This window comes from Clarias gariepinus, chromosome 16 (assembly GCF_024256425.1).
Source record: "Clarias gariepinus isolate MV-2021 ecotype Netherlands chromosome 16, CGAR_prim_01v2, whole genome shotgun sequence".
Lineage (NCBI taxonomy): Eukaryota > Metazoa > Chordata > Actinopteri > Siluriformes > Clariidae > Clarias > Clarias gariepinus.
Genome location: NC_071115.1, coordinates 15,374,657 through 15,398,622, shown reverse-complemented (window position 1 = coordinate 15,398,622; position 23,966 = coordinate 15,374,657). Strand labels below are relative to the sequence as shown.

Genomic DNA, 23,966 nt, shown 5'->3' with positions numbered 1-23,966 from the left:
TCGAAATATCTTATTAAAGCATTAAGAATTTGAAAAGTTAATTAAAAATGAACACTAACACAAAACCAGCCTGCGGGTTGAGACACGTGACGTCACAGACGATGTTGAAGTTAAAATATAACAATTATATGGTATTTACAGACTAGCTATAGGTGTTATAGGTGCAAATTTTGTAAATAAAATAAATGCACAGGAAAAACTATTTATTTCATGTTTAGCCAGATACAGAACAACACTGAACCACTCACATGTTTTCATTAAATTTTTAACAGACTGAACCAAACAATTTAATTGAGTAATTGACGTTTTATTAAGTTAAACAGCTCATATTTACTAAATTACAGTTCAGAAATAGGCTTGTGTGGCCAATATGGATGTTTTGCTTTGTCCAGCTTGGTCTCAGGAAAAGCTTCATTCAGGTCTTCAATGGTCATCTGGTCAAAAGGAACCATGTTCTTGAACTTCTCAAGCTGCAGGTGAAATAGGAGAAGAAATCAGTTATTCCATATGCATATGGTAAGTATGAGAGAATACACTAAGGACCCAATATAAGACATAGTAGATTGTAGACAAACCTTAAAATACAATATTGACTTAATGGATTTATTTTGATGAAATAAAACCACTTCAGCAACAATAAATCTTTACAGTAAAAACATTAGACCTAAATATATAGTAAATTATATTATTGCCTTATTTTTACATGCAATTTTAATATTTTTTCATGGTCACCAATGTAATTCATGGCAATGTTATTAATATAAAATATCTTAAATTGGACAGAACAGAAAAACAGTTTTATATTAATTATATTAATTATATTTGCATATTTTTGAGAAAAATTGAAATTTAATTTAATAAGATACAATAGCACTACAAATGCATTTGTTTTCAGCAGCTACATTTCTTACAGGATTTCAAGTATAAGATACTTAGTTTTTTTTAAATGCTGAAATGCTCTTTAACATGTGCTGTTTGTTAAATGTTTAAATACTCTCACAAAAGGCAAGTATTTATGAAAGACGCAAGCAAAAGCTGTTGTATATTTTAAAGGAATTCATCAACTTTAAAACATTAGACATGTTAAATTATTTAGATAACCTTACAAAAATGTGAATCAATTCAGAATAAAACAAAACTGACTTGTCAATTCAATCAATCAACAATCAAAAGATTTATTAAATTGCATAATCGATTAAATCACACAGCTCTATGCACAAATATGCAGCAGATTAAGGTAACTACCATTGAACTGCTACAATATGGATGTGCTATGAATTCCAGATAGTTTAGAAAATGTTGAGCAATGGTGTACTATTTTCAGCGTTTTAGTTAAGTTTATGTAGATAGACCAAACAAAACGAGGTTGCAGGTTGGATATGGTCATTAGGCCTTGTGTTGGACACGTGCCACAACACTTTTCTGATTAGCTTAACTTTTCAGACTATTAAATATGAATGTTTTAAGGCATTTTAAGGCATTTGGTTTTCCATTTGCAAACATGCCGTATATATATTTTATTATCATTTTCTTGAAAGGCTGAGAAGTGCCCAAAGACACAATTTTCATTGTGCAACAACCTAATTTACTCTTTTTCAACCATTCAGCATCACCAGTACACTAATCACCAGCCTGATCATCTGTCATCATCTGCACCAGTCTCTCACTGGTTCATGTCTTAAGTTAGATGTTTTTATACTTAAATGATTCATAGTTCACTGTGTCTCTTCACCAACAAACATTTTCCTGAAACAGTGCAGGTATAGAGACTGTACGGAAAATGAAAGCCAAAAATGTCTTCAGGAAGTCTGGAGAACTATTTTGCAAGACTACATTAAAAATACAAGAAACACCTGGAAACAACATATAAAGAAATTATGAACACCTCAAGACTCAATATATATACAGCTGTACTGCACAATATAGTTTAGGGCTGGGCGATATGGCTGAAAACTGTATCATGATATCAATGTTTCATATCAGTCGATATCGATAATTACTGATATTTTTTATGACCTATTTAAAATAAGGACCAAGAAAAAATATATTACATTAAAACATTTTTATTTTAAACTTAACCTTCCTCTGATCATAATCCCCTTAGTTATTAAGACAAAAATGTCAACAACCATGGAAAACTCAAATAATTAAAATGTAAACCTAAGTCTAAAGTCACAATGAACACTTAACAATTATCTCTTAACATTTAAGGTGCAAAATGAAAGAAAATGTAAGAAATGCTTAATAAAGTGTAATAAAATAGTGCAAAGTGTTAAATATCAACAGAGAAACCTGAGAATTTAGTGCAAGTTTAGTGCTAGGAAGTTTACTGGCTGACAATATTTCTTGATGCACAGATTCCTTGTACATTACATACAGCTTAGGAATGGCAATAGAAAAGTACTTTTAGCCAGGAAGAATATGGCGTGGGTCCAGCAGGTGGATAAGCTTTTTATAATCTGGCTTCTGGACAGTGCGAAGCGGAAGCATGTCTTTGGCTATATGATATGCCACTGCATCCGTTATATCTTTGTATCGTTTAAATTGTTTGTCATAAGGCACTGATGCAGAGTACCTTTCCATGGTGGTCTGCTGCTTGTGCGGTGATGCAGCTACATATGTTGTTGGTTGAATACGGCTGTGCTCCAAAGGGTAAGCGGCTAGGGTGGTACATCAAGTTCGTGGTATTACCAGTCTTGGCGGGGACGACGGTCTTGAATAATTTGCAGACGACATTGGTCTGACTTATCTTCAAAAAAACTTCCATACTGGCGAGCTGACTTTTCGCCTTTTATTTACAATTTCCTCGCTCGCTGCGACACTCATTTTCTGCTTATGAGGAGGAATCCAGCAGACCAGCATGAGACAACGATATGGCACAACCAAACGTGATACTGTTACATGATTGGCTGTTAGCGTATCACTCCTTATGTTGCTAGGTTACCAGAGAGCATGTGCCTTTGTTAATGCAACCAAACTAGCTTCGCAACCTCTGTTTTCTTTCGACAAAGATTAAAAAATATCAAACGTTTTATCGAACAAATTGTTATCGATTGTCGTGATACATATTATTGTTTTATTGCCCAGGCCTGATATAGATACACATGCACAACTTTCTATACTATTGACACACCTGTATTATGTGCATTCAATCCCCTCTAGGCTATGTGTTCTCAGTGTTCCTGCAAGCACTTCTGTACAGACTTACAGCCAGATGAGTTGTGAAATGAGTAACAATCAGATTTGGAAATATGCAATTAAAAAGTAACCCCACTCAGCTCACTACACTGAATGCTAACTTTATTTTTCTGCTGGGTGCCAGGGTTTCACTGACAGGTTTATGAGATACACAACAAAGCAACAGAACACACGAGGGCTGCAACAACGAATCGATAAAAATCGATTAGTAAAAGCGTTGGCAACGCATTGTATAATCGATTCGTTGTGTCGTGGACACGGAGACATTTCATTATAAAAAAAAAAAAAAAAAAAAAACCTTGTTGAGCGCGGAGCTCAACTCAACACACTCGGTCTCGCGCACTGATGCTAGCATAGTTCAGCGCCTCAGACAGGGCAAAGCAAAAAAAATAATAACGAGCGGAAGTAGAGGAACCTGTTTGTGCACTTTCTAAAGATTTTAGTTTAGTTTTTGAATAAAGGGTGGGAAATGAATGCTTTTCTTGGCTTTTTTGGCTTTTATCTGGTTAATCGGAAAAAATTATCGACAGATTAATCGATTATTAAAATAATCGTTAGTGCAGCCCTAGAAAACACACAAAATACCTCTGTGACCACAAAGGAAACTGTTAGCAGATAAAACAGACTGACTGGCCTACAGAGATTTGCAACTTCGACAATGTTTTGCTGTCTGTGATTTCTAATGTTTATTTTACAGGATTAATGCGATGCACTAGAGAGAAAGGCAAACAACACCGCGGTCTCTTCTGACTATCACACTTCAAACTCACAGTTCAACCATACACAGGTGTGGTATTCGGTTGAAAAAAGGACACAAACCACCATCACTCAATCCTAGGAGTAACTTGCAAATTGCTTCACTTCTTATTTAAATAAAGTTTCAATTCTTTGCAATATGGTCTGCTTTGCACAACTCATGCATCTGATGGTTAATTTTCCTCTAGCAAAAAAAGAATAAAGATTCTTACAGAGTTCAAACACAATAGCCATATTTACCTCGTTTTCATACTGAGCAATGCGACCCATGGATGCCTTAATATAGGCTGCAGCATTTATGTTCTGCAACAAAGAAGAAAAAAATATTATGAGGAATGCAGGCACACAAATATGGACAGAACTCAAAGTTTGAACTCACAGATTCACAAAATGTAGTTAAGCATCACTTACAGCCTCCTGCTCTTGGTCGTTAATCTTAGCTGTCTGAGTGTCCACTGGCTTAGGAACTGTCAAAGCAGCAAACTAAAAAAAAATGAGAGCAGAAGAGCTATTTAGAAACAGCCTGGAGAGAATACTACGAGTATGTCACATTAAGTCCAACATAACACACCTTCTTCTCAAACTCATCCACCATTCCTGGTTTAGCTACCACCTTCCTGTAATGGTTCCAGTCAATGGGGGCCGGATTCTCTGGCAGTGAGGCAAGTCTGAAAACAGTTTAACAAAAGATCTCACTTCAGGTGGACAAACAATCAAAACAAAGCATAAAAAAAATCATACATTCAAAAAATCATACATTCTCTCAAGAAAAGCATTTTTTAAAAACAAATTATGTAAATATTAATGTTTTACTTTTTAAACAACAATAAATTCCCATATTCCCAAACTGTTCATGAGTGTTCATACACACACAGTACCATGATAAAGTGATTACCCACCATGCTCTACAAGCCATGTCAAACGCAACCTAAAGGAGTGTCTACAGTTTACATACGAAATACCTCTAGTCAAGGCTTATCAAGAACTGCCAGGATTTCTCACTTGTTAACAACAACCACGTGGTTACCCCTGTTTTAGATACCTGCGACTAGAAATGCTATGAACTCGTCACATGGCTCTGTACTAAATCTGAAAGTGTAGTGTATTATCTGTTTATTGTACATTTTAATGTTTTTTTTTTTACACGGTTGTATTTAGCCATTTTAGTGGATTTGTTTACCCATCTTATCAACACTGAGTTATTATTTTTTTTACTCAAGTACTGAGAGAAAAAGCTGTTTACATCAACACTGAACGAGAAATTTAGCAAAGAACGAATATGAAAGGATCTTCTTAAAGTCAGTTAAGTGTGCTTAATCTATCCATCTAACTCTCAGCAAAGAGGACCACCCCGGCACGCACTTGGCAGCAATGGCATCGCTGCGAGTCTTCAGGTTGTTGAACATCGTTTTCTGGTTAGGAGGAACCCTTTCAGCGAAGGCCAGCCAGTCAATGGCCTTTACAGCAACACGTCGCCCAGACATCTCTCAATGCCTGCCACAAAAAAACAAGCATGTTTATAATTGATGATGACAACGAATCACGTTTAATATAAAAAATAAGCACCTTTCCATAAAAAAGCATGCTTAGTACATAATTCTAATTTTAATCAAAACCAAGATGTGTGGCTTATATGATCCAGTAACAATTTATTACATTACAGACAATTCATCACATTAAAGCTAACTGTCTAAATACCAGAATGACCTAAAGGTTTAAAAATAAAACCTCCATAATTTAGCTATCATAAGACACACACAGTAATGAGCAGAGAGCGAGTGAAGGTCCCGTCATAAGCAACCAAGTACAAGGTCAGCTTTACACTCAGCTCGCATTCATTAACACACAAACACTCGAGGCGAAAGTGCCCTAATACACCGAATATTAAAGTCGAGTTAAAGAAATTAAGATTATTTCCATATACACGATAAAGAACCTTAAAACATATATATATATATATTTACGTTACATTCTGAACTTACTTGTCAAGGATCAAGCCGCTGCAAAGACAGGAACGTGATGGCCACCGAACCGGAAACACTAAGTTGTCTTTCTTCATACGAATTTAATGAGCATGACTGCCAACTAGCGGCCAGGAGGAATAAAACGGCGCATAACATTTCCAAGGTCACTCAGAACTAAACAGATTGTTTTGCATCTTGACATAAATAAGAAATAAATGTTTAATCCGCTGTATATAAACTTGTGGAAGCAAAATGCTGATATTTTCATTTAATCTCTACAAACTATAAATTGTTGATAAATATTGTACAGAAATTTGCTCACATTAATCAGCCATGATATTATAATAAGATATGATTTATTTATTTGTCACCAGAGGTGGAAAGTAATGAATTACATTTACTCGCATTACTGTAATTAAGTAGATTTTTTGTGTACTTCTACTTTTTAAAGTAGTTTTAAAAATCTGTCATTTTACTTTTACTTAAGTATGTTTTGTTTAAAGTATTGTACTTCACTACATTTTAAATCATATTCGCTACTGAGTAAAAAATAAATAAATGAAAATGAAAAATATTACAAATAATACAACGGGGAAAGAAAAAAATTGCCCCCCCGGAAACCACAGCACTGATTGATTAATGGACATGGAGAACAAACTAAATGCTAAATTTGAGCGCTAAATTCACAAGAACGATGGAGACGGACAAAACAGATGCCAGTGATGCGGACACAGGTGAAAGTGAAATGCCAACAAATTCTTATGAAACAAAACCCCTGGTTATATTTAAGCGACCACTTTGATTTTAAGCACAATAAAGGAAACAGATTTATTATGCAAGGGTATTCCATCCCCCAGCCCACCCCGGCTGTTAAAAAAAAGGTACTTTTACTCTGAGTAAATTTTTAATGAGCTACTTTTTACTTTTTTTTTTACTTTTTACTTGTACTTCAGTAAAAGTTCACTAAAGTAACAGTTATTTTACTTAAGTACAAAATTTTATTACTCTTTCCACCTCTGTTTGTTACTGTTTGTTACTAAATTCAGATAAGATGGAGATATTACTTAAAAAACAGCACACAACAGCTTTCACAATTCAGCCTGCGTTTAGAAGGATGTACTGTTACTACCAGCTCAACAGTATAAGTTCTGGGCGTAATATTAGACAGTAACTTGTCCTTTGAAAATCATATTTCCAATATCACAAAAACAGATTTTTTTGATCTTAAAAATATTGCCAAAACATGGAGCATCTTATCCGCTCAGCTAGTTCATGCATTCATGACCTCCAGACTGGACTATTGTAATGCATTACTAGGTGGTTGTCCTGCATCCTCAATAAACAAGCTTCAGTTAGTCCAAAATGCAGCCGCCAGGGTTCTCATTAGATCCAGAAAATATGATCATATAACCCCAATATTATCATCCCTGCAATGGCTACCTGTTCAGTTTAGATTTAATTACAAAATAGTGTTACTTACATACAAGGCCTTAAATGGTTTAGCTCCCACATACCTAACCGGTCTTCTGATACGCTACAATCCACCACGCTCGTTAAGATCACAAAACTCTGGACTTCTGGTAGTTCCCAGAATTTTAAAATCTACGAAAGGGGGTAAGGCATTTTCCTATTTGGCTCCAAAGCTTTGGAATAGCCTTCCAGACAGTGTTCGGGGAGCAGACACAGTTTCCCAATTCAAAAGTAGACTCAAGACGCATCTCTTTAATCTGGCATACGCGTAACTCATCCCATAACCTCATACTCCAGTACACCTATCCTGAATGGCAACTACGCTAATTCTCTCCATCTGTTCTGTGTTTTTCTACCCATCGCGAGGCATCGGGAGATTGTGCCAGCTTCACTAGACAAACCCTGTGAGGTTTCTGAGGCATCCAGAGAAGGACCAACTTCAGCTGGATTCTGCTTTATGATGGCTGGAGCTACACATCCTGCTCCTGTGCTTCCAGTGACCCAGACCCCATCTGCCCTCTGCACCTACTGACTCCCTGTGCTGAACTGGACTTCATGTTAATTTAAATAACAAATAATAAAAAATTAAATTATTTCTATCTGTTATCACCCAAATGAGGATGGGTTCCCTGATTGAGTCTGGTTCCTCTCAAGGTGAGTATGAAACTGGATATTGAAGGGTTGATGTTAAATGTTGTTAGTTGTTAGATGAAGTACATTTAGGCATTTGGCAAACGCTCTTATCCAGAGCGACTTACATTTTTATCTCATTATACATCTGAGCAGTTGAGGGTTAAGGGCCTTGCTCAAGGGCCCAACAGTGGCAACTTGGTGGTTGTGGGGTTTGAACCTGGGATCTTCCGAACTGTAGTCCAATGCCTTAACCACCGAGCTACCCCTGGCCCCTATAAAGTGATGCAGAGCATCCTCAGAGGTGAGAAAGTGGTGATTGGTGCAGACTTTAATGGACATGTTGGGGAAGGGAACAGAGGTGATGAAAATGTGATGGGCAGGTTTGGTCTTTAGGACAGGAATGTAGAAGGACAGATGGTGGTGGACTTTGCAAAGAGGATGGAAATGGCAGTAGTAAATACTTTCTTCCAGAAGAGGCAGGAACATAGGGTGACATATAAAAGTGGAGGCAGAAGCACTCAGGTAGACTACATCTTGTGTCGACGTTGTAATCTGAAAGAGATTAGTGACTGCAAAGTGTTGGTAGGGGAAAGTGTAGCCAGACAACACAGAATGGTGGTGTGTAAAATAACAGGTAGGAGGGTACTTGGTGTATCATCAGGTAAGGCAAAAGTGGACAAGGAGACTTGGTGGTGGAATGAGGAAGTCCAGGAGTGTATAAAGGGGAAGAGGCTAGCTAAGAAGAAGTGGGACACTGGGAGGACTGAAGAGAGTAGACCGGAGTACAGGGAGATGCAGTGTAAGGTAGAGGTGGCAAAGGCCAAACAAAGAGCATATGAGGACTTGTACATGACATACCTGTGGAGGTATGGAAGTGCTTAGGAGAGGTGGCAGTAGAGTTTCTAACTAGTTTGTTTAACAAGATCTTGGAGAGTGAGAGGATTCCAGAAGAATGGAAGAGAAGTGTATTGGTGCCGATTTTTAAGAACAAGGGAGATGTGCAGAGCTGTGGCAATTACAGAGACATAAAGCTAATAAGCCAGACAATGGAGCTGTGGAAAAGCATAGTGGTAGCTCATTTGTCCCTAAAGAGCATGCTGTCGGAAACAGTGGCAAGGAAAAACTCCCTGAGATGGCAATAGGAAGAGACCTTTAGAAGAACCAGACTCAACAGGAAACCTGTCCTCTTTTGGGTGATAATGGATAGCAGGGATGGATCTGAAGTCATACTGTATGTAAGAAGGCTGGAAGATCACTATAACTGAAAAGGTGTTTAAGTTAATATGAAGTCCATTACTGACAAACAATCTGTTTGTAGGAAGTTCAGTCCCAAACTACTAAGCGACTACAGCTGTCTTAAATGTCTGCAGACTTAATGTCAATTATATTGCAAGTCATGGTGTGTAAGCCACAGGTAGACCAACATTGTGGAATATCTGCAAAATATGGGGATGACTGGAGCACTGTTCCATGTTTTATGCCTTGGGGATGAGACAAGGATTTTTTGTATTTGATATTAACAACACAAAGCAGTACACTTATTTTACAGTATATCTAACAATTTGTTACCTTGAGATTATATGGTTCTGTCTAACATTTTTGTCAAAATTTAGTTATTTTCTTATTCTGTGACAATCTATTTACATTATGTGAAGTAGTCTACATTTTGGGCCTTTTTTGAAAACAAAATGGTTTTATCCCAAATTCAAATAAAAATTTAATTTTTTACATACACAGTACAATATGAAATAAACTCGACTGTCAATTTAACCCACTGGTTAGGTCAAATAAAATAACCCAGCAGTTTAACATTTAACAAAGTTAGAGTGTCAATTTTACCCACTGGTTGGGTCAAATGAACAACCCAGGGCTGGGTTAAGGTTGGGTTGTTTTTTAACCTAGCAGGTTTTAGAGTGTATTGAACAGCAGTTCCGGTTCAACTGAAGACACAAGTAAACATTGTAGTGATGGGTCGTTCATGAACGATTCCTTCTTTTTGAACGAATCTTTAATGTGATTCAGAAGAATGAGTAGTCTCGGAGTGATTCATTCATTTTCTATTGGGTGTGCATGCGCAAAGCATAACAAAATATATAGGAAACAGAAATGAGTAGTTACTGTACCTTTGAGTCTTTGGCCCGAATCATTTGTTCTTTTGTCACATGACTCCCATAGACGCTCTGCAGTAGTGATGGAAAGTTTGAATCATTTTAGTGACTCAGTTCTTTAATTCTCGTTCATCAAAATGAACAAATCTTTTTTGGGGCATTTAGTTCATTTCGTTCTTTTGTTCGGAAATAAAATAAAATGTTTTCAATAAACAGACACCCAACACGACTACAAACAAATTTTGGCTATAGTTCCAGTAATGAAAATATTACAATGCAGCTAAGGACATATTATGATAAACAGAATGAGGGGTTCACCTCCCATATCTTCCAGTCTGAGTCGTTCGTTTTTTTGAGTCTATTGCACTGCATAGCGGCTATGGGAGTCAAGTGACAAAAAAACAAGCGAATCGGGCTAGAAAACTCATTGAGAAGAATCACTCAATTCTGTTTCCTGTGTAATGCACTGCATCGCATCTTTAAGAGTAAGGTGACAAAAGAACAAACAATTTGGAATAAAAGACTCAAAGGTAACTACTCATTTCTGTTTACGGTACATATCCTATGGAAGTTTTGTGCTGCTTTGCACATGCACGGCCACTAGAAAATTAACAAAACACTCTCCCGTTAAAGACGTGAAATTGTTCATGAACGACCCATCACTGCAGTGCCAACAGTCCTGGCACCCGTGGTCAGTCCATGTGCTGGTTGTATGCAATCACAGGTGTAGACAGATACTTATTGTGTATTCATCCTCTTTAAAAATACAAGAGATCCATCCCGAATCCGGACCCCAGTTGTGGGCAGGAATCGCAGAGTGTCATCATCAGCCTGTGTTTTTCATGAAACAGTCACGGGCTGTCTGCATCTTGCCTTCTTGTTTGCATTCTATCAAACAGGTGGCTGATAATTTTCACTTGAAAATGCATGATAACAAAATAAAATAAACAAAAAAGACAACAAAAGCTTTTGTAATGTCATACAACAACTTTTTTAAATCTGAATTTCACGAAAATCTGTAAGGTAGATGAAGCAGTACTTTAGCCACAAGTGTTTGTGCTAAATAACATTATAGAAAGCAGTGTCATAAGCTAACCAAAAACTAAACCAAATAGCTACCGTAACCAACAGCTGTCCAAAATTGGGTAAAATACATTAGTACATTTACACCACAGCTGATATTCATGGACATCTGTAATCTACATAAAGCATTATCTTAGCCACTGTGAGCATGCACATGTTTGTGCTAAGCTACATAAGACAGCATGATTAGCAATGTTATCTACATGCTACCCTAAACCATGTAAGTGGCACTAAAAGACAATGCCTCATGCTAGCCAGTGCTAGCCAAAAAAAAAAGGGAAAATCCATTTTATATTAGGACTAAGGAATAAGACCTAATAACCCATGGTAACAGCTTGCTGGATTCTGTTTTTTCTAAGGAAAAGCTAAACTCCTCCCGCTGTCCAGAACATTTGATCAGAGGTCTTTTCCGTACCACTAAGAGTACATTTAACAAAAAGGTACAAAACTGTTCTTCGAGGACCGTTATTTGTACCACTGTGTACGTTTTTTTTTTAGAGTCTCTTGGGTCTTTTCTACTGCCTTTATAATCCTTTGGAGTTTGCAAAAGTGAAAAAAATACATTGGTGGCTTAAACATACTAAAAGACTGTTTTATATCATGTTTTTCTTATCCACTCATTCACTTCAAATCAATACAAAGTTCATCTGACTGATCACCTTTACCCTATAATAAAACATCTTAATGGATGTCCCTATCTACATGGTATGATGCCTCACTGAATGGTTTTATGAGGATGAAAATGATTGCATTTTTTCTTTTCAATTGTCATCCACTTTTATATTCTTCAAGCATGCAGTTTTTTTTTCCCATTCTCATTGTCAGTAATCATTGTAAAAAGTGCTTTAACATCATAAATGAGTGTTAAATTGATATTCTATAACATTACATTTTAATGTGGATGGAATCATAAACTATCATGGACTATCATAAATTTGTGAAAGGTGTGAATAAGTGTGTGTGCATGATAAAGTCTCTTCAGGGATGTTTTTCCCTCTTCATGCGCAGTGATTTCCGGACCTGGATCCACATGAAACCCCAGTCAGATATGAAGATAAATGAATAAATGAATAATTTGGAAAGCACAAAATCAGGCAAACTAAAATTATAAACCACTACAAAATAAACAGAAAGCATAACAAACCTATAAAGCTTTATGCGATTTTGTTTGGTATTTTAGAATTGTGTTGTTATATGTTGAATTGTTCAGATCAATAGGACATCTGCTGCTTAACAATCAGTAGCTAATGGATTATGGCTGAACAAACAGTTCTAATGGTTGTGTGTCTGTATGTGTATGTGTGTGTATGTTGGGGGGGAGGGGGTAATTATAGGCTATTGGCTGGTGTATATCCGCATCTTAGCCAGTGGTTACGTAGCAATTCTCCAGCATCACTCAGCAATCACGAGCTCACTCCCCCTTCTAATCCAGGCAGCGTGAGCGCGCGTGCTTGTGCGCGAGTGTAAGCGCGCGCGTTCAGCGTTGGAGTTCCCTGCTCCAGCACAGGGGGTCACGCAAGGCCACAAAAGAAGGAGACTGCACGGCCACTCCATGCCAAGCGCATATGCCACCTTCCTGCTAAGGTGAAGAGACACTGATGCTGCTGAAGGAAAGCAGGGCGCGAAAGTGAAGTTACCGATTATGCACATTTTTCTGACCGCAAGGTAAGGCTGTGATTGTACAAATCAGACACAAGTGCCGATGTTTCAGAGTGTAGATTTCTGTTTACTTTTTGGAAAGGTATTGAGTTACATGTGAACAAGGATGAGGCGGTGTTTGTGCATGGTTTTGAAATGCTGCTGTGTTTCGAGTCCCTGGAGTGAGAATGCAACAGGTGCTGGCTTGTCCTGCCCTTTCAATGTAGAAAGTGAGAAAACACAAAAGGCAGCGCTTGTACACACACGTTCCCGTTTTAATACTACTGAAACGTGAGGCGAGGATTATCGGACCAGATGAATCAGATTAGTCGGCACTGTAATGTCGAGGTTGGTTCTGTGCACTGTTTTCAGAGAAATCTGATCTTTGGTTAAAATCAGGGGTCCGTTATTAAACAGGACAAACCATTTTTAGATAACCAGTTGCCTTCCTTTTCCGCTGTTGATCGTCCAAGCATTAAATCATAATACCGTGCGATCAATTTATAGAAACTGCTCTGATCGGAGTGAAGAGTTAAAAACGCTCCGTTTGTAATTTTGACCATTTTATTGCATTATGCACAATACTACAAGTCTTGTTTTATGCATTTTTATTTTTCAGTGAGGGAGAAAATGATTAAAGCGTTATTATTTCGACATAATGTCTCATTATTTGGACAATGTATGAGGTTAGCACTACGGCCTGGCACCTTTACGGATTGGGTCCAAACCCTGTTACTGGTCTGTGCGCGTGGATTTTGCGTGTTCTCCACGTATTTTTACTCCAGGACCTCCAGTGTCCTCCCAGAATCCAAAGACATGCAATTATTGTACCTACAGTACAATAGCATACAATCATTTACTCAAGAGGATTTGGGATTTTCGAGCCACAAAACGTTGAGTGTTTATTATTGTGACTCACTATTTGATTATCTCATATTATTACATGATATTTCATAGGAATATCTCATATATACAGTATATATAGTTTGGATTTATTTATTTATTATTATTATTTTTTTTACATTTAGGACTATGGACTAACCATGAATTAACATGTATGGGATTAGTTAATTAAGTAACAACAAAAAGTCAGTTGTTATTTTATGACACAAATGTCAGCTGTTCTAGAAGAAATCTTGGAGTATTGGCAAGTGCATTTGTTAAAACCATCAAGCACCATGATAAAATTGTCTTTTATGAAGAATATCACAGGAAAGTAAGACCAAATCTTACCTCTGCTGCAAAGGAGAGGCTCATTTAGGGTTACCAGCCTCAGAAATCACCAATTAATCACCAATTATTGCATATTTTGGATACCTTTAGCATTGTTTTAAAATCTAGAAAGAAAAAAAATATTATGTCCAAAAATATACAGTATATACTGTATATATAATGCCCAGTATATTTGAGTGTTTTCCTTGCTCTGCTACACCCATGTCATTTAAGAAATGGCTGTTAATTAATTTATTAGTTACATCAGGTGTGCGGGGAGCTAAGAAATGTGCAGAGCAGTTTTCCTCAAGGCCCAGAATTTAAAACAACTAATATAAACCTTTTGTAGACACATGATAACAATGATGTCAGCATTACAAAAAAAAACAACTAAAACTTGATACTAAACCAACATTAGGCTATTATATATTTAATATGTTCAAGGGTTTTTTTCGAGCCAAAAAATAACAAAAAGATTTCCTGGTGAATATCTTATTACTCTATCTTCTGATTACTCAATGCTTTGTCATACAGATAAAAGTGTAACCTAGCAACTGATAGCTTTTGTCCTGGGGAAATAATTTCATATCCAGTGCGTTGTGGTGTACTGTGGTTTAATTTTTTTCACTTACTCAAAAGAGAATTTTTTTTTTAAATGAACGAAGAAGGTAATAAATCTATTAATTTGCTTAATTAATTAATTAAGTGGGCAGGACCATGTGATGTCATGAGCAAAAGGCCAATATTTCATTTTTTTCAATGTAATATTTAACACTCCGCAAACAAGCAATAAGTCTATTTAAATAAGTCTTAATTGCTAAGTCATATGTTGCCTTAGTGGAATTAAGCTTCATGTACATATATGAGACATATGACTGGAAATTCACAAAAAAATAATTTAGATAATATTCAATTCAACTCAGTATCAAAATGACTTTAACCATTATGTTAGTAATAGGGAGCATGGAGTTGTAAGCTTTACTTTTAACTATGTACTTTTTATTATTTACAAATATTTAAGCAAAATGAAATTATTACAAAGCTGTGGACTTAGCTCTAGCTAACTGGAGTTATCACTTAGCATCAAGAAGAAACAAATTGGAGACCCAGTATCTCTTCAGAACATACATATTCCTGAACTCAGAAACCCAACAAGGAACCTCAGAATATATGAGGCTTAAATAAGGAAACTAATTTACAAAAACAAGACCCAACTGAACTTAAAGAAACTGGCATGTAAAACAGGAAATGACCGTGGAGAGATTCAAGTCCATAACCTTACAAGTTGGCTTGAAACCCGATGATGGACTTAGCATGAGAACTGGGATGGGGCTTAGGGCAGGAGCAGAGACCAAGCTGCTCATGATTTAACATGATTAAAATTAAGCATGGCATGATTTGGGCCTAGCCTGGCCTGGGGCAGGGTATAATTAGGCTAGAACATGGCATGATTTGGGGAGCACAGGGCAGAATTCTTACTTGATGCAGAAAACCTTCTTATCGACCTATGTTGAAACGAGGGCTTGGCTTAGACTAAAACCTGGCATGGAAACATGTCTGTTTCATTGAACTCTGCAGGGTGCTGGATTGTGAAGATCACCAGGTTGACCCCCAGAGTGTGCTGAACAGGAAGCGTCCCTGGAAGCGGGAACATGGAAGGGCTTTGAGTAGCGCTTAACAATTGGCTTTTTGGCAGAGCATGGTAAAGGGGGCTTCCTTTTCGCTATACCCTGGACATGTTGTGCAGAAAGGCTTTCTTGGAATCATAAGGCAGTAGCCTGTCTAGTCAACCACTCTTGTTTGTGCCAAGCCACTGACTATAACCAACCTCCACCAAAAATATTTAAAGGAATGTAAAAAAAAAGTCCAAGTTATTCATTTATGGACATATTAATTTATTAAGCTTACACAATTATATTCCAATGGCAAATAAAAGTCAACTAATAATACATGTGTCCAACTGACTCTTTGGAAGACTCGACTGCATATTTTTTATAATTGTTACAGGTTTTATTTAGGTGTTGTAATTATGTTTAATAATGTTCTAAATGCCAGGCAGAGTAATGTGTTGTATCTTTACTTTTTAAAGAAAAGTGGTTTTTAGACTGCAATTTGTGTGTTAATAATTAGGTCAGAAGGAAAAGTTACAGTATCAAGCTGTGCTGAACATTGGCAGAAGCCTTAGATGTTCTTGTTCTATAAATATGTTTGTGAGACATCACATCTAGATATATCTTTAATCTAGTTTAGGCATTTATACAAATAAATGTAAGTTCTGGAAGGCAGTGTCCAGCACAGTTTGTAATTCACCAACACTTAAACACACCCATTGACCCTATTGATTACCAAGTTAGTGGAATCAGCTTTGTTGGAGCAGAAGAATCATCAAACTGTGTTGGACACTCTCCCTTCAGGACTGGAGTTGAAGAGATAAGGAAGATTTATTGAAAATCAGGGTTCAGAATTCAGTAAACAGTGTATTTTTTTGTGCATTGATTTATACAGTCAGCAGCTGGAAGAGAAGCCCCTCTGGCACGCAGAATGACTGAAGATGTAGATGTTCCTGAGACCCCGAAGACCACAATAAGCAATGGCTTTGTCACCCACCAGACAAGAGACCTCGGTGATGCTACACAAAACCCTGAGACATGTATCAGGACTTCCTCTTCACATTTTTCATATACAGCTCCGAGGCAGGAACATATTTGTGAGCCTGAGGATCAAGACAATCCAGAAGTAGAGTTCTCCAGCTTCCATGAGGAGGTCCAGTGCCACACAGGATTAGCAGGAGAGCAACACAATGAACATCTGGCACCTGATGGAGGCTGGGGCTGGGCTGTACTGATGGCTACCATTGTGGTCTTGGCACTCACGCTTGCCTTTCCCTCATGCATTGGCATTTTTTACACAGATTTGCAAAATGAGTTCCAAGCAAGCAACTCTGAAATATCCTGGGTGCCAGCCATCATGACGGCAGTACTGCATGCAGGAGGTAGGAAATGGATATTCACATAAGTCTACAGAAAGGGTTATGAATATTTTTGTATTTATTGCTTCAAATTATTGTAATGACTTCTATCCAAAACTTACAAAATTAAAGACTAAACACCCTAATGGGCACATGAATTACCGTATGTATTATGTCTTTAAATTCTCTTTTACATATTTAGTTCCAAATTTTTCACTTGTGGTTCCGTCACATATAGAAAAAAAATTATTAGTCAGATAGAGTGAAGTAAGGTATTTTACTATTTTATGTTTAAAGCCTACTCTTAAAGAAAATATGGGGGGGAAAAAAGGAGGAAAATGGAGTTTTTACATTGGGTGAAGAAACTGATAAATGAGCATAAGAAAGACCTCCGTTTGCCTCTTGGAAGAACGTCGAGTTCAGTCTGACACCTGAGACCAGTGTGCCAGGCAGGAGGTTGTTCTAACAACCTTCAGCGAGTTTCTTAGCTAAACTAATTTTTTAATATATTATCATTGGCCATGTGTTGGAAAAACAAAGGCGATCCTCTTTAAACTGTTTTTTTTTTTTACATTTGTACATGGCACAGTGCCACGTCCTCAAAAAATGTTATCTTAAACAGAGTTAGTGTGGGAAATATGCTGGACTGAGAGCATTAGTAGAAAAAAATATGATGTATACTAAATATTAGTTATTACCTATAAAGATATAGCATTTTTGAATTATTATTAGATTACGTTAGCTTTGTGAACTGTGTCAATGGAGCAAGCAGGAAATTTGTGCTTCGAGGATTTCTATAGATACGGCTGTGTAGTTAATAAATATGACATGCACACAAAACACTACAGTCTTATTTGTTAAGGAAGAAAAAGTGAACTTAAAAGACAAAGTAGATAGAAAGAGAAAAAAATGCCTATATGGAGGAACGTTTGTAATTTGTAACTAATATGTTATTATATATGTCAAATTTGATGCAAGGGGTACACTTTTATTATTATTATTAATATTATTATTATTATTATTATTATTAGACAGTTATATGTGTGTGCCCTGCGAGGGATCGGCACCCTGTTCAGGGTGTGCCCTGCCTTGTGCCCTGGGAAAAAGCAGTATAGATGATGAGTGAGTGAATGAGTGAGTGAGTTATATGGGTAAGTTTTGGCACCCTTACCAAATTTTAGTGCTTTAGTGACATAAAAAAATTAATACAAAAATTGCAACAACTTTTGAAGAATTCTAAAAAAGAATTCTATTTAAAAAAAGTTGCAATTTTGGACACTCTGTATATAATGAACTTGTATATAATGTAGTACAATGGCAACTCTGGACCTGATGTAGACTTGGACCTGATGTAGGTCTTTAACTGACTCATTAAGACTCGTAAGGAAGTTTAATAGTTGTCATTATAAATGAATTCAGAGCACAAAGAAAAAAAATTACCTGATTCTTTAACCTTGAACTGACACTCAACAATGGTGGGATCAGCTGACTGAGGAAAATTACATGACGCTAATTGATCCCTACAAAACAGATGAAGGCTATGAACATTCAAGTTGAAAAATATCAAATTGCAGCTTAAAATTTCTGTATATACAGTATATAACGGTGCAGTTATATTTGCAGTTTTAAAAATAGATTGCTACAGCAGTTATGTTAGATTTTTTCCCCCAAAAATATAGTTTTGGGTGCATACAATAAAGCAGGAAAAAGCCTGTTCAAATGCATGTTCTTTTTGTAATCATGAGTCTCATTATAAGCAATTCTGTGTACTACACAATGATTGTATACTCCACTAACATCCTCCTCTATTATATTTTACTCAGATAATCTGCATATGTGTGGTGATGCTAACAGGGTGCATCTACAATTTAGATACTCTAATTGTTATGTCAGGGTTGGGTATTTGTGTGTCCTTTGTCTTTTGTCTATGACTCCAGGTGTATTTTTGTTGGTATAACAATGCTGTTTCGCCATAGGCCCTGTATGCAGCATTCTCGTGGAGCACTTCGGTTGTCGAACAACGATAATGGTCGGTGGGGTTCTGAGTGGACTTGGAATGGTAGTCAGCTCTTTTGCTCAGACTATACTAGAGCTATACATTGCCACTGGAGTCATTGCGGGTGAGTCTTGCATGTAATTCATATGCATTGTTGGCATGTGCCATAATCATAATGCTCAGCACTTACAACACTGCTTATATGATCAATTAAATATGGACAATTTAAAATGTCAGTATTCCATTTATTTAAGGATATTGTAGTTACTGTAGACATTTCCTCGCTCCCACTGTAAAGGATATGCCACTCAGGAGCCATATATGAACCTCTAAGCTTCTGGGATAATAAGTCTGGTTGCATTCATGATTGCAATGTCTACAAATTGTACACCTCTAAAAATATATCCAACAATCAAACACACACACACACACACACACACACACACACACACACACACACACACACACAAAAAAAATATCAGTTGTTAACCGGTTTCAGCTATGTACAGAACACCTTGAGGAGGTAGCAGATATTCCAGAAAGTCATTTTGTATTTTTTTTTTTAACCAACAGGATTGGGTTTTTGCTTGTGCTTCCAGCCATCAGTCACCATGGTGGGCTATTACTTTGTACGCCGCCGTGCCTTTGCCAGTGCCCTGTCTTCCACAGGAACAGCACTGGGCCTATGCGTTCTGCCATTACTGGCCAACTTTCTCCTGGAGAAGTTTGGCTGGCGAGGCAGCTTCCTGGTGCTGGGTGGAGTAGTGCTCAACTGCTGTGTGTGTGGGGCTATCATGAGGCCTCTGGGGACCAAAATGAAGGTGAAGTTAATACAGTCAGGAAAACCATTGCTTAAAACCAGTGGTGTTCATGCGCAGCAGGAGCGAAAGGGGCTCAAGGAGCATCTACAGAGCACCCTGTCAACCATAGTGCCTTTCCTGCGTAAGCATATGGCTGTTGACCTGATACGGACCCACCCGCGCTTCCTTGCCTATTCCTTGGGTGTGTCATGGATGATGTTGGGCTTCCTGGGGCCTCTTGTCTACCTGGTGCCGTACGCCACCGCACATGGGATAGAGCAGGAGCATGCTGCTATGCTAATGACCATCCTCGGTCTGGTCAATGTTATAGTAAGACCGACAGCGGCGCTGCTTTTTGGACTCAAGCGTTTCCGTGGAAGTCAACACAATGTCTATGTGTTTGCCTTTGCCCTCTTGGTAAATGGACTGAGCAACTGTATGTGTGGTGCGGTGACCAGTTTCCATGCACTCCTGGCCTATGTGCTGGTGTTCGCTGCTTCCATGAGTATAGTTGGTGCGCTGCTCTTCACTGTGTTGATGGAGACAGTGGAGATGAGTCGCTTTCAGTCTGCCCTGGGGCTCATCAGCATCATGGAAAGTGTCACGCTTCTTCTTGGCCCACCTCTAGCAGGTGAGATATGGCTTCCAGAACTGTGGTAGAGTGTACTGTTCATATGAAAATTATATAACTAATATTGTATTTGCATTATTAAGCAGCATTTATATGGCATTTTTCATTTTGAAAAGTTATTACCGAATGCAAAAATTAAAAGTTTCATCACTCAATTATTGATTTATTAATGATAAATCAATAAAAGCAAGAAGGATCTGCAATTATTAGCGAAATAAGCAATATTCAATTGAATAGGAATGATATATATAGTCATCTATGGTCTTAAATAATAACATGCTGTTTTAGAGATGTTACTTATATATGGCTCAAATGAGTGCCCAACATCAAGTGTCACTCTGACACTGTTTTTGTTTTTATGATTATTAACTTTATATTGTACCTTGGCATTAGATGCATTACAAATTATATGTTCAAAAATTAAGAGAGGGAAGCAAATGTGTTCTGAAGGTAGATCTCAAGGCAGATGTAAAACCATGTACAGTGGAACCTCGGATTACGAGCTTAATTCGTTCCGGAAGTGGGCTCGTATTCCAAAACACTCTTAAACCAAATTTAATTTTCCCATAGGAAATAATGGAAACTTAAATTATTCATTTTACAGCCCAAAAAAATAAATACATAAATATAATGAATACAAAATATAAAGTAAAAATAAAACAAATTTACCTGTACTTTACCTTAAAAAAATGTAAAATTAAACCCCGACAGATAAGGGTTGTGCATGCATGCAGAGTGTATGTGTGTAAAATGTAAACACACACACACACACACACACATTAACGGATAGACCGTTTTTAAAACCATTTAAAAATTAGCAAGGAACATTCCTAGTCACACTCACGTGAGCGCATACTAACAGGATCACTGCTGTAAGTAAAACAACAACAACAAAAAACAAATTAAACAGCTCCTCACCTTTGAAAACAATCGCGACAGAGAGGAGTTTGTGTGTTTATTTGGCAACCTGAGAGGAGGGGGGATGAAGGGGGGTTCGCTCGCGTTTACAGCCCCCTTCTCTCAGGTTGCCAAACAAACACACAAACTCCCTGCCTTACACAGACACAAACACGCGCACGCAAAAACACTGCAGGCACTAAGACCCAGCAGGGGAGACGATAGGTTTCGGCTTTACAGCTCCCCTTCTCTCAGGTTGCCAAATAAACACACAAACTCTTCTCTGTCGCGACTGTTTTCAAAGGTGAGGAGCTGTTTAATTTTTGTTGTTGTTGTTGTTTTACTTTACAGTAGTAATCCCGTTAGTATGCACTCACGCGAGTGTGACTAGCGATTTTCCTTGCTAATTTTTAAACGGTTTTAAAAACGGTCTCTCCGTTAATGTGTGTGTGTGTGTGTGTGGCGCGCACACGCACATCTCACACACACACACACACACACACACACAGCGCGTGTGTGTATTCACCCAGCAGGAGAGACGATTACCTACAATTCTGCTGCAAGAGATAGAAAAAACGTTGGCTCACCTGTGATGACGTAACGCTCGTTGTTAAAACAAGAAGCGCATGCGTGAAACATGATACTCGGTGCTCGTTAACTAAGACAATGCTCGTTTTTCAAGTAAAAAATTATTAAAAATTGTTGCTCGTCTTGCAAAACACTCGTAAACCACGTTACTCGTAATCCGAGGTTCCACTGTATTCAGATTTCCTGTTGATCTCCCTTATACACAAGCGAATAGTACTGACCTACTGTGGAAATTGTCTCACGCTGAATTTGGTTTTACTCTTGCAGGAATGTTGGCTGATCTTACAGGGCAGTACAGCTACATGTTCTTCTTCTGCAGTGTGTCTGTTTCTACTGCTGGCCTCTTCATTATGGTGTCTTTCTACTGGCTGGACAGACAGAGCAACAAGAAAGAGAAGAAGAATCCCTCTGAACTTATCAACAAGCCCAGTATCAGTCTGATTGCCAATAGTGAAGGCACGCCTGCACAGAGGATGAACTCTGACACTGATACTACTAATATTTAAATGATAGTTTTGTTTAGTACCACTAGTATTCCAAACTATACAGGAATTCAGACAGATATTTTTATTGTCTTTGATTTAATTATTTTGTGGTCATGGATACTAGACTACATTTCCCAGTCAGTTTATTTAGTGGTGAAGGTTTATATTTGCACATAACTTTATTAAAATATTAACAGATTTTTATAAATGTTTTATATGATTTACCAAACAAACCTGGCAACCAACATTGAACATTGTTCTCTTGCTATAGATAATTTTTATTTTTGTACTTATATAATAATATATTATTATATATATTATATATATTTACATTGTTGCATTTATTATTACATTTATTTGTATCGGGCGATGCAAGACTTTTACGTAGTCACTTTATCTGTCTCTTTATACTTTATCTAATATCTTTGCACTGGTTTTTACTTTCTATACAACCGAAGTCTTTATAATTTTATATTTATACCATAGTGTATATAATTTATTTAATTTTGTCCTTAGTCTATTTTTATTTTTATTTCGTACATACATACAACATACAACTCCCATTCCCCCCCACCCCCCCACCCACCCCCACCTTTTTTTTAAACGGTCTGGAGTGTGTTCGTACTGCATTTCCATTTCACTCCTGTCGTACTTGTACAAACATGTTTGTGACAAATAAAATTCTTGAATCTTGATTTATATAATGGCCAGTGATCGATGTTTACCCTGTGAATACATTATGAGTATAATTATACAATTATTGATACTGTAAAAAACACATGATGAAATGGTTTAAGCTAATTGCTAATTCTGCATTTATTTTAGTTATTTGAATAAAAGCCTAAAGCTTTAAACAAATTTATATATTTACCTTTATTTAAATAAATAAGTACATTACAGTGCTGTTCTGTTGACTTGTTTTATCAATATAAAATATCTACTACTGAGATTTTAAGGTTTTGCTGATTGCTGGCTTCACTATTTTCAGAGGCTGCTTGGCTCTTGAAAAGTGCCACTTCAGGGCTGATGTTACTGCTGATTATTTTTATAATTATTATTTTATTTTATCTTAAATTATTAATGTACTCAAGACATGCAATATACTCAAAAAATTTTTTATCCTTGATTAGCCTTGATTGTGTGTACATGGGTCAGGGTGTGTAGCCTCTTAGATTCACTGAGACCATAATGATAAAACGGTTCCCGAAGATAAATGAATAAATGACTCAACTGCATCAAGGAAGCTGTATGCAAAGTGGACCTCATATTATCTTAAAGGGGGCCGACGACTGGGACCAAAAAGTGGCCCTGGACTTCCTGGCCCACAGCAGCCCACCACACCCTACATTGATTTATTTTTAACACGACTTACTGGTATAAAAATATAACGCAATGCAGAAATAAGAAATAAATGCTTTTTAAACATATTTGAAGTATCACTGAACATATATCGGGTCATATTTGTAAAAAAAAAAAAAAAAAAAAAGGAAAGAACATTAGTACAAACAACATATAAAACTATAAAGACAATATTTTAGC

General features: G+C 37.1%; 2 protein-coding genes across 2 annotated transcripts; one reads left to right on the top strand and one right to left on the bottom strand.

Annotated features, from left to right (window-relative positions):
* Nucleotides 1-188: 188 nt before the first annotated feature.
* On the bottom strand, nt 189-6,010 carry atp5pd (ATP synthase peripheral stalk subunit d). The gene is made up of 6 exons (XM_053514077.1): nt 5,937-6,010; nt 5,317-5,448; nt 4,526-4,622; nt 4,366-4,437; nt 4,195-4,257; nt 189-470 (listed from the first exon to the last, which is right to left on the bottom strand). Exons 2-6 carry the CDS (start codon nt 5,436-5,438, stop codon nt 339-341), a joined length of 486 nt encoding a protein of 161 aa, XP_053370052.1. The 5' UTR covers nt 5,439-5,448; nt 5,937-6,010; the 3' UTR covers nt 189-338.
* Nucleotides 6,011-12,795: 6,785 nt separating this feature from the next.
* Nucleotides 12,796-22,655, top strand: slc16a5b (solute carrier family 16 member 5b). The gene is made up of 5 exons (XM_053515241.1): nt 12,796-12,877; nt 16,568-17,054; nt 19,007-19,150; nt 19,600-20,457; nt 22,210-22,655. The coding sequence occupies exons 2-5, from the start codon at nt 16,604-16,606 to the stop codon at nt 22,446-22,448; spliced, it is 1,692 nt and encodes a 563-aa protein (XP_053371216.1). The 5' UTR covers nt 12,796-12,877; nt 16,568-16,603; the 3' UTR covers nt 22,449-22,655.
* Nucleotides 22,656-23,966: the final 1,311 nt, after the last annotated feature.

What these genes read in the sequence shown, in the direction of transcription:
- atp5pd (XM_053514077.1), bottom strand. Translation starts at nt 5,438, where the DNA reads ATGTCTGGGCGACGTGTTGCTGTAAAGGCCATTGACTGGCTGGCCTTC. An exon ending in AGCGATGCCATTGCTGCCAA is followed by an intron (nt 4,623 to 5,316) that starts GTGCGTGCCGGG and finishes AACTGTTTTCAG; the next exon opens with ACTTGCCTCACTGCCAGAGA. An exon ending in ACGACCAAGAGCAGGAGGCT is followed by an intron (nt 4,258 to 4,365) that starts GTAAGTGATGCT and finishes TCTTTGTTGCAG; the next exon opens with AACATAAATGCTGCAGCCTA.
- slc16a5b (XM_053515241.1), top strand. Translation starts at nt 16,604, where the DNA reads ATGACTGAAGATGTAGATGTTCCTGAGACCCCGAAGACCACAATAAGC. An exon ending in TGCCACTGGAGTCATTGCGG is followed by an intron (nt 19,151 to 19,599) that starts GTGAGTCTTGCA and finishes TTTAACCAACAG; the next exon opens with GATTGGGTTTTTGCTTGTGC. An exon ending in TCTTGGCCCACCTCTAGCAG is followed by an intron (nt 20,458 to 22,209) that starts GTGAGATATGGC and finishes TTACTCTTGCAG; the next exon opens with GAATGTTGGCTGATCTTACA.